General features: G+C 63.3%; 1 protein-coding gene across 1 annotated transcript; it reads right to left on the bottom strand.

Moving 5' to 3' along the window:
- Window positions 1-242: 242 nt before the first annotated feature.
- YKT6 (YKT6 v-SNARE homolog) lies at window positions 243-9,199 on the bottom strand. Its single transcript, XM_082692089.1, has 7 exons — window positions 8,895-9,199; window positions 6,235-6,317; window positions 4,603-4,703; window positions 3,672-3,776; window positions 3,349-3,414; window positions 1,065-1,166; window positions 243-545 (listed from the first exon to the last, which is right to left on the bottom strand). Exons 1-7 carry the CDS (start codon window positions 8,996-8,998, stop codon window positions 510-512), a joined length of 597 nt encoding a protein of 198 aa, XP_082548215.1. The 5' UTR covers window positions 8,999-9,199; the 3' UTR covers window positions 243-509.
- Window positions 9,200-10,336: the final 1,137 nt, after the last annotated feature.

Genomic DNA, 10,336 nt, shown 5'->3' with positions numbered 1-10,336 from the left:
CCTCGAAGTCGGTGCGGCCGGGCTCCTCCCAACACGGATCTTGGCCTGCTCAGCCCCAGTCCTCGGGGTCGCTCTGCCCCTTCAGCCCTGCAGCCAAGGTGACCCCGGCTTTACTGCAGTGTGAACATAGCGCACAAACACAGCCCCCACGCGGGCTGAGGACCCACAAGGCTGGCTCCGACCTCCCCCAGGGTCTCACCTTGGTCGCTTTCCCAGGTTAGAGACAAGCCCTGCAGCATCTATGTGAGTCATTTGAATTTATGGTTTCATCTGGCCCAAGAACACGCCATTGGGGGCCTCAAACGAGCTTTTCAAAAATCACCGGACATGTAAATTTGAATGTTCCCAAGCCCCAGGCCCTTCCACAACCCCTCAGTTCCTGCCAGGAGCTCCCAAGTGAAAATGTGTCCCCACGCGGGTCTCTCCACGGTGGCTCTGCTTCTCCAGGGACTGCGGTTCTGACGCTAACGGCCAGGCCGGCTGGGCACGAGGGCCTCCACGGGCTGCCGTCACATGATCGCACAGCACGAGTTCTGTTTCCGAGCCTGGACAGAAACACACTGGGGCTGGAGAGGTGGAAGTGACCCACGGGGGGGTACCCCACGAGGCAGTGGCCGTGGAGCGGGCTGGGGGTACTGGGAGAACCCCCGGCAGACGGAGCATGATGCTGTGTCACCCCGGGTCCTGCAGCACCACCTGCCCCCACGCACGTCGCGAGAATGCTTTGAGAGAGCAGGTTGGTGGATCCCCGAGCCCCACTGGCCGCCTTCCTCCCAGGCTCCCAGGAAAGCACCAGTGGACGCACAGCCCTACTGTGGTCAGCGCCAGCGAACCACTTCTGTCCCAGGGAAACAGGCACAAGGGCCGCTGCGCGAGGCCCGGAGGCTCCACCGCTCAGCAGGCAGCAGGAGCAGCTGGGACTGGCCTCTGCCCCTGCCCGCTCCTGCTCCCGCGGCGCCCGAGGGAGCACGTGCTACTGCCGGGCCCGTCCCCCCGCAACCCTGTGCCACGGAGTGTCCCTGGGCACGCGCACAGTAGCAAGCACAAGCACGGCTGGCACTCACTGTCTTGTAGAAGGCTTTGGACTGCGTTCCCAGCACCTCGGACTTGGACACCAAGTCGTCCAGCCGCTCCCCTCGCTCCAGAAGAGACTCCATGGTGTTGTGCTAGACACAGACAAACGGGCGCCCCACCGTTGGTGCAGCAGGCGGATGCGAGCCCCCCAGGCTCGGCCACGGGAAGTGCTTCTCCCATGGGCTCTCCCGCCATGTGAGCATCAAGAGCCCCGACCAGCAGGACCCAGAGCCCGGCCCGGGGACCCAGCACAGGCTCAGAGCACCGTGCTTACAGCCACGCTTCCACACGCGGACTCCCGCTGAACACGCTGCCCCCGCCCCGGGGACGCACGTCGTGCAGCACCGCGAGGCCACCGGGCTTCCTCGGAGCAAGGAGCACAAACCGAGGCACGTGGACAGGAACGGGCCTGGGAGAAAGGCGTGAGACCAGGCCCATCTACAGAGTTCCAGGATGCTGGCTGCCGGCACAAGAAGCGAACCAGATGGACATGCGCACGGACAGGGCAGCACCAGCAAGCCCATTTCTGCAGACACACAGGGCCGCCGCGCCACACCTGCCGTTCCTGCTTGGAGAGCAGGAGCAGCCGAGGGGCGCCCAGGGCTGCAGCTCAGCAAGGATACAGAGAAGCCCGTGAAGAGACACGGAGACACCTCAACACGCTCACACCTCACTCCCAATCCGAAGTCCCCAAACTGTGTCATTCAGTGCACGGTGTCCACAGCATACTGCTTCCTGGGTCCCGCCCAGGCCGGCGTCTGACTCCAGGAGGCAGTACTGAGCACGTTGCGGGGCCGGAGGAGCCAGCAGCGGTTCCTGGGCACCTCTGCTGGGCTTTAGTTCTACTCACTCAAGGCTTGCTGGGGCCTGGGCATGGGTGTCCCACATGCCGGGAGTGGGGTGGGTAAGGACAAGCGCCCAGTCCTGAGGGCTCACACGCCCGCTGGGAGATGTGTGTGCCAGTAATGACCACGTAGTGGCATCCGGGAGAGCTGCATGTGGGGCCCTGGCATGGGTACCATGCAGGAAAGAGAAAGGCCCCAGGGCTGTGGACTGTGCCAGGGAGTGTGAACCTGACTCCAGAGCTTTCCTGAGGGCTACTGGGGGATGGTAAGTGGAAGAGCCACAGATCAGTGGCTACTGTACGGACACACTGGTACCAGGTGGGAAGCCAGGGACCAGTGATGAGGCAGAAGCCACAGGACCAAACTCAAGGCAAGAACAGACACAGCGAGTGCCAAAGAGAGCTCAAGGTTACAGGAGCGGGGGAGGGGAGGAAGAAACAGAAAAGGAGAAGGAAATGGAAAGAGACGGAGAGAGAGAAGAAGAGGACAGACAGGGAGAGGAGAGAGAGGAGGAGATGGAGAGAGATGGGGAGGAGGACAGACACAGAGAGAAGAGAGAGGGAGAGATGGGGTGGAGATGGAGAGAGGGGGAGACGGAGAGAGAAGGAGAGACAGAGGGGGAGACGGGGGGAGAAGGAGTGGGGGAGAAGGGAAGAGAGGAGTAGACACAGAGAGGGGGGTGATGGGGGGGAGGAGAAGGGGAGATGGAGAGGGGAAGACAGAGAGAGGGAGAAATGAAGGGGGAAAGAAGAGGGGAGATGGAGGGGGGAGGAGGGGGGAGAAGGGGGAAGACGGGGGGGGTATGGAGCCGGAGAGGGGGTAGATGCAGAGAGAGGGAAGACAGAGAGAGAGGGTGAGGAGGAGGGGAGATGGAGGGAGGGGGAGATGGAGGGGGGAGAGCCAGAGGCGGGGTAGACGAAGAGAGAGGGGGAGGAGGGAAAAGAGAGGGAGAGAGAGAGAAGAGAAGCTGAAGCAGCAGTTGTAGCCGAGCACAGCACAAGCAAGATGCGGGCTTCCTGCCCTTCTGACTGGGACTGAGGACCCCAGGTCTGTGTTTAGTGAACATAGGTGGCTTTTCCTGCCCCCACAGCCCCCACCCTGCAAGGAGGCGCCTGGTGAGCTCAGAGACAAACGGCGGGGGTCGGGAGTGGCAGGGAGCCGCTGAACAGAGACCGTCGCAGCAGGGAGGCATCAGGGCCACAGCAGGTCTCGGCTGGGGTCCTCATACAACAGTGGTGTTGAACCCAGATGGGTGCAGGCAGCACAAACTCAGGGTGGCCTGAGACACTCGGGGAGAGGGGGGCAACCACCCCTTCCAACAAAGCATCTGCATGAGGATGCCCCCAAAGCCCCAAACCCAAGCCTGGACTGCGCGCCGGGCGGCTCCCACACTTGGCTCCAGGGGGTGCTCGCTCCCGCCCCCACTTACCAGAATGATCTTGGTCTCATCCAGCTCGGCCTGCACTTTAGTCATGGGGTCAGCTTCTCGCGGGTTCTAGGGAAGAGCCAAAAACATCAGGAGTAGAATGACCACCCGGAAACAAAGCTCAAACCGGGGAGCCAGACAGTTTGCCAAGGTCACAAACCGCAGGCTGCACACGCACACCCCAGAGAAGGGAAAGCCTGCGTGAGCTCAGGGTCCAGGTCTCAGAGTCCCTGTGTGTTTCATGGGGACGCCGACACCAAGACTGCTGGGAGATCGCCCAGAGCCACAACCTGCAGGCCCGCTCCTGGGGGCTTCTGCCCACCTACCTGGTACCGACTCAGGTAGTCGTCCAGGGCCATGTAGTGGATGCTAGCAGGGGATCCGACTGGCCACTCTATCCTGTCCACGTGTTTGGAGAATTCGTCCAGTACCTGCACGACAAAGGAGCCCATCCCATAGCCACATGGACCTGAACACAGAGCCCGAGAGAGGAGGAGAACAGCTCAGGGCCAAGGGCAAATATAGGCTCAAGGTTTGAAGATTTCTGGCAATTAAAAACAAAGTGTACCCAACCTCACCCCGATCTCTGGAAGAAAACAAGAGCAACAGAATATTAACCTACAGACTTTCCCTTCTACCAGGTTCCGCAGTTCTAAGAGGAAAAGTCCCTGCACTCTCATCTTCCAGAACAGCTCTTTGCAAAGGGAGCTAGATCCTTCGGACTTAAGCAATCAGCACATCTCATGTGCTGGTGAATGTATTGGTGCTTAGGGAGGCCGGAGGCCAGCGTCCTCAAGATATTTCTGACGAGCACCACAGCACTGAGCCCCATGGTGGTGCGACACCCACATGGGGGAAAGGAGCAGCCCGGGGTGGTCACAGGACAGAGCGCAGAGTCGGCCGTGGCTGGGAGTAAACAGTCACCAGTGGGGAAGGCAGCAGCCCTTAGAGCGGCCAGAGCAGTGGCAAGGGCTGAAGGTGCAGCCACAGCCGACCTCAGGCCCCAGCCCAGAAGGAAACTGCAATGCTGCTGTAGAGTAGCCAGGTCGCAGTGCCACCAGGGCCACAAGCCCAGACACTGGCAGAAACCAGTGCCAGAAAAGGACACTGGGAAGGGATGCCTGGCCATCTCTCTGTTTAGAGCAAGAAGAAACGCTGAAAATGGGTTGATTCTGGACACATAACTCCGTCCCTTCTACCTCGGGCACCGTCCACCGTTGCCCGTCCCAGGCCAGCCCGGCCACACCGCAAACTCACCTTCTCCAGCAAGGTAAAGGCCACCCGGGATGGATACTCGCTGTCAGCGATGACCACTCCTGCGAGATTGTCGTTTCGTACATAGACGTGGCACAGGTATTCTAAGGAGAAGTTAGAAGTGCACGGGATGACGTGAGAACTTGGGACATCTTCAGCAATCGTGAAAGTGTCACAATGCTGAGCCCTTGCCTGGTGGCTCAGTCAGACTCACGCAGAACAGCACAGGAGGGAGCACGGGCACCGGCATGGCCCAACACCACCTGAGTACAAGTAGGTGTCCAGAGGCCTGGCGGGCCAAGCAGGCTCTAAAGGAGCCACCGCAGGCGCAGAAAGCAACTGAGGGGAAGCAGTCCCAGGTGCCTTTCTGCTACATTCTGGAGCCCCAGCGCTGGCCCGCTTGCAGATGCTCTGGCCTGGCCCCGAGCTGGAGACCCTGGGTAAGACCAGCAGCCTCCAGCTGCTTAAAAGTCCCGAGAGCAGCCCCACGTCAGGAAATCAGCTCTCGGGGCATCAGGTCTGCTCCTGTGATGGGGTAGAGGGGGAAGTGGGGGAGAGGAGATGCAAGAGGAGGGGACAAAAGGTCCATCTACAAAAAACCTAGCCCTGCCAGCCTGAGATCATCATCAAATTATCCGAAGGTTCCGTCTGTACAAGCACTTCGGGAAACAGGTCCCATCCCTGGTATGAATTTTTCTCACTTTCAAAACTCTTCAGACAGGACACAGCTGACTACACCCCCAGGGGAAGAGGAACAGAAGGGTCACAGCTGACAAAGGAGAACCTCCCTGTCCTGATGACGCTCGCACAGAACAGCTGCTGCCAACCATCGAGAACAGAGAGGAGAGGGAGAGGTCGTGAGTTCTGGAGTCGGAGGAGGGCAGCAGTATGTGAGGGCAAGGCTGAGGAGGACAAGACTGGCGCCACCACTGTCTGGGCTCTGCCTACATCTCCAGTAAGCAAGGGGCCAGCGTGCTGTGGGAGTGCACGCCCCAGACTGGAGCGGCCGGGTGCATGCTGGAGGACACGGCTCTCAGCCAGCCGCTGGGAGGCAGACCTGCCCGGAGTGACCCACTACACGTCCGTGTTCACGGTCCCATCTCCTGGGCAGGACAGGGAGGCCGCACAGAGCATGCACAAGGGACCCCCACTCCCCCCGGGGTGTAACACACATCTCATCACTGACATGTGGCCTCCAGGGCCGTGGCCCCGGTCTCTGCAGAGTGAGCTTCCCACGATCTATGTGACACAGCTGCCCTTCTTGAGTCGTCTGTGTCACAAACGCTTCTCCAAGAAAAGCCTCACGATGCTTACAGAAAACCTGAATTACAAAGATGTGAACGACAGCCAAGAGGAAAACAACGAGTTTCTGGACTCCTGGTCCAAAACTTGGGGAGCACAGGACGCGCTCCCAGTGCGACCGCAGGGAAGCCTGGTTTGCAAAGCGCCCACCACAGGTGGAAGGAGAAGCACGCGGGGAGGCTGCTTTGACGGCAGGAGCAAGCACAAGCAGAAGCAGGAGGCCTGAGAGGAGTGCGGTCCTGGCAGCCCCTGCGTGGGGCACGCCTGTGAGGGGGCCCCGGGCTGCCCGAAGCGGGAAGGGACAGGCACGGCGCAGGCAGCAGGTCCTCCTACCTTGTTCTTTGACAGAAGCTCTGCTGCCTTTCGCCGAGCGCTCCACGATCAGCTGACTCGTGAAGGTCATGAATTCCTGAACGCTAAGGAACAGAACACACGTTACCTCTCCCCATCCCCGTCCCCAGCAGCATGGAAGGTGACCTCTGAGCACAGACACCAAGGGGCCGCTGCTTCTGGGTCTCATTCCTTTCCCTCCCGACCTCAGGGAGTAACAAGAGACACCGTTTAGCCAGAAACCCTCACAGCTCTTCAAGCCACACCTGTCTGCTACCTCGCTGACCAGGACAACCTGCTTCGAGCCTCATGGGGATTCCTACGGGCCAGTGTATGTCCTCCGATGGGGTTTTCCCCGTAGCTGGGTCGGAGGCGCTGGCGCGCCCCGTTTTATGGGGGAAGTCGTGCGGCCGCGAGAAACTGTACCACAGCCGGCCCGGATGCAGACCCTGACTCCCGGGCTTTTCCCGGTTGAGTTTGGCGGTGCGAGGGCTGCGTGCTGAGGGTTTGCAGGCGCGGGACCTGCGGGCTTGCGGGAAGCTGTGTGTGAGGAAGCCCGCGAGCGCTGGGCCCGCTGCTGGGAAGTGCGGGGCGCCTGGGCGCCGCCCCGGGGGTACCCCGCAGGTCTGAGTCCGGGACGCTGCCCTCCGGCTCCGTCCTCACTGCTTCTGGGCAGCAGTTCTCTTGCTCTTTTTGTCAGAGAGGGGGATGCGGGGGGCCCGACGGGCGGCTCCATGCGCTGTGGCCAGAGCATGGAGAAGCGGAAGCCAGCGCGCACATCCAGGGCCAGCCCCGCGCACGCGACACTGTGCTGGGACAAGCGTCCACCGTGAGAGCGGGTCACAGTGGGGTACAGCCGCGGCCACGCTGGCTCATCCTGGCACTCCGTCCCCGGGACACTGAGAGGCCACCGCTCGGCCAACAAGGAAGAGGAGGTGACTTGTGCAAAGGCTGAGAGAGAAGAGGTCACTCGTGGCCCAGCAGAGAGACGGCAGAATGGAAGCGCCACAGGTGACGACAGCTCGACCGGAGGAACGGGGGCTCTCAAGACTCTGCGGCAGCCCCCCTTGCTGAAGAGAGGAGACCTCCAGCCGCGCAGTGTCCGTCCGGCCAGGAACTATGGGACCCGCACACCCTGCCCCACGCCCCACTCACAAAACCCAAGTTCACAGCGAGGGGAACATAGCACTTAGCACAACAGCTGGGGCCCAGCGTCACCCTGAGAGTGTGATGTGCTCAAACTCACCCCACGGAGAGAGCCTCCGGGTGAGGCAGGCCCCGCAGTAAAACGGAGCGGAGGCGGAATCCCAGCACAGCCGCGCCCAGACACAGGGGTTTACATCCCTGGCAGGAGCTCTCAAACAAGCAGCGAGAAAAGCTGGGGACCCATCTGCAGGTTTGGAGTTTAGGGCCCGGTGGCCGCCAGGCAGAAGAATGGAGGCGAGAAGCCTGGACTGCTGCAGCGGTAAGAGGCGCCAGTGGGGGCACGGCTGGGTTCTGAGTGCATCTGGTGCCCGTGGTCTGGAGCTGGCAGGGGTATCCCGGAGCAGTGAGGCGAAGGTCTCACGCTGCAACTGCCCAGCACCTTCGGGACACACGCACAGCCCAGAGGAAGAGCGGCCAGAACGGAGCAGAGGGCGTGAGAGAGAAAGCGGCAAATCTGCAGAAGACCTCCTGAAGCTCCCAAAGAACCAACCGCTTCCACGGAAGGACAACAGAAACGGTTTTCCATACCGCCAGCAGGACACTGATCAAGAACTGCTTCCCAGGGGTGCCTGGGGGGCCCCGTGGGGGACATGCCAGCCTTCGGGCGCAGGTCATGATCCCGGGAGCCTGGGATGGAGCCGCCCGTCGGGCCCCCCGCATCCCCCTCTCTGACAAAAAGAGCAAGAGAACTGCTGCCCAGAAGCAGTGAGGACGGAGCCGGAGGGCAGCGTCCCGGACTCAGACCTGCGGGGTACCCCCGGGGCGGCGCCCAGGCGCCCCGCACTTCCCAGCAGCGGGCCCAGCGCTCGCGGGCTTCCTCACACACAGCTTCCCGCAAGCCCGCAGGTCCCGCGCCTGCAAACCCTCAGCACGCAGCCCTCGCACCGCCAAACTCAACCGGGAAAAGCCCGGGAGTCAGGGTCTGCATCCGGGCCGGCTGTGGTACAGTTTCTCGCGGCCGCACGACTTCCCCCATAAAACGGGGCGCGCCAGCGCCTCCGACCCAGCTACGGGGAAAACCCCATCGGAGGACATACACTGGCCCGCGGACGCCGGGGTCAGAATCGGGGAAGGAGGCGCAGGTTGACAACACACGCTCCCGGGCCGCCACCTTGCCAGCTCACCACGGCCGCGGGCGAACCTGGGCGGTCCGCGCTTCCCTCCAAGCCCCCGGGGTGGTACGACGGGAACGTGGGAGACACCGAGCACGAAAACGCCGTCCAGAGCAGCGTCAGCCTTCCTGGGGCCACAGGACGAGGGTTCCCCGCAGGTTCGCTCCGCACACCAAGGGAGCCAGCGCAGCGCTCCAGGTCGGGAGGGCGAGACCCCCGCCCGCCCCCCGCAGTCCGACGCCGGGCCTCCCCCGACCACCCCGACGCTCCCCCGCCCCCCGGGGCCCGCCCCCACCCCGCGGGCCTCCCACGAGCCCCCGGGCCTCGCCGCCCGGGCCCACCCACCTGGACCTCTGGAAGAAGCTGAAGGAGGACACGTCGTACGCGGCTTTGAGCAGCACCACCTTGTGCTCGCCTTTGTACAGGACGCTGAGGCTGTACAGCTTCATGGTGCCGCGCCTTCGGGCAGCCCGCCCGCCCGCGGGACCGCCTCGCAGGGAGCAGCGCAGCCACCGCCCCTGGGGACCACCGCAGGTTGCTGACGGGTCGGACGCCGGCTTCCCCGCCTGGCCCGAGGCCGACTTCCGGTTCTGGTCGAGGCACCGCCCAAGAGCCAACCGAGGGTTTTCTCGTGCCCCGGATGCAGAAAAGAGCGGCCGGAAATACGAAGGGAGTGGGCTGGGAGGGGCTGGGAAAAGACGTCGCGGCGCAGGTGCGTGTGCGTAAGCCCGGCCCCGCCCCCCTATCCTGGCTGGGGCCGCCCCTCCCTCTTGCTGCTCGCAGTCGTCACCACCGGGACCTCCTCCTCCCCCTTGGGGTCCCTACCCAGGCCGCCCCCTCCCTGTTGGAGGGTCCCGAGTCCTCCCATCCTCACCCTCCCCCCTCCCTCCGGGACTGCGCGGAGCCGTCCCGGGCGGGCAGCTCCCGGGAACACGCCGAGCCGCACCGCAGGCTGGCGCTCGGGGAGCCCTCGGAGGGCTGAGTTACGGGGCCGGGCTGTCCTTCGTGAGCTCCCCACAGCGAAGCGCAGGGACGCCCCTCTGCAGGCTCTTGCAGGGACGTGAAGGCCGCTCGCCCGCGCTGGCTCTCACCACTGCCCTGGTGGGGGCCGTCCCTGTGCACCCAGGACCCCTGGGCCCGGCCTGCGGGGGCTTCCCGGGCCGGCCACTGCCCGTGCGGGTACGAACGTAGGCGGCTGCGGCGCGAGCGCGGCAGCACCGACGGCGGAGGGTCCGCGCCGCGCTCCGGGAGCCGCCTGGTGCGCGGGGACTTGAAGAGGCCTCGTTCGTCCGGAGACGTTGAAATAACCCGTTGCCGATGGCCGGGGACGAACGGAGCACGTCCCCTAAGAGTTCCACGTCCTGCCCACTTCGTGTTTACTGAACGGTGTTCCGGAATGGGCGTCTCACCGGCCACACCGAGGGACCTCGGCCCTCGGAACTTCAGAGGCTTGCACAGCCTCCCCGCTGGAAGCAGCCGGCGCCTGCGGGGAGCCGTCGCACCACCCCACACAGCACTCTCAGGGGTCATGTTCCGGTGGGATGATGGGGGCTGGTACCCGATTGTTAGGGGCCATCCCACGAGGGGTAAGGAGCGCCTCCGGCCTCATACCCTCTATTTGCCGGGAGCACTCCATTCCCCATCCGGCGACCAAGAACGTCTCCAGACATGGGCAAACGTGCCCAGAGGAGCAGGGGTTTGGAGAAAAATGTTTCCATGTCTGAAGGAAGGTCCCCCCCCCGCCTGCCCCTCACCAGCCCTCTTCCTGGGTATTTTCAAGTGCGGAG

This window comes from Mustela nivalis (assembly GCF_964662115.1).
Source record: "Mustela nivalis genome assembly, chromosome: 12".
NCBI lineage: Eukaryota > Metazoa > Chordata > Mammalia > Carnivora > Mustelidae > Mustela > Mustela nivalis.
This window is presented reverse-complemented; position numbering and strand designations above follow the sequence as displayed.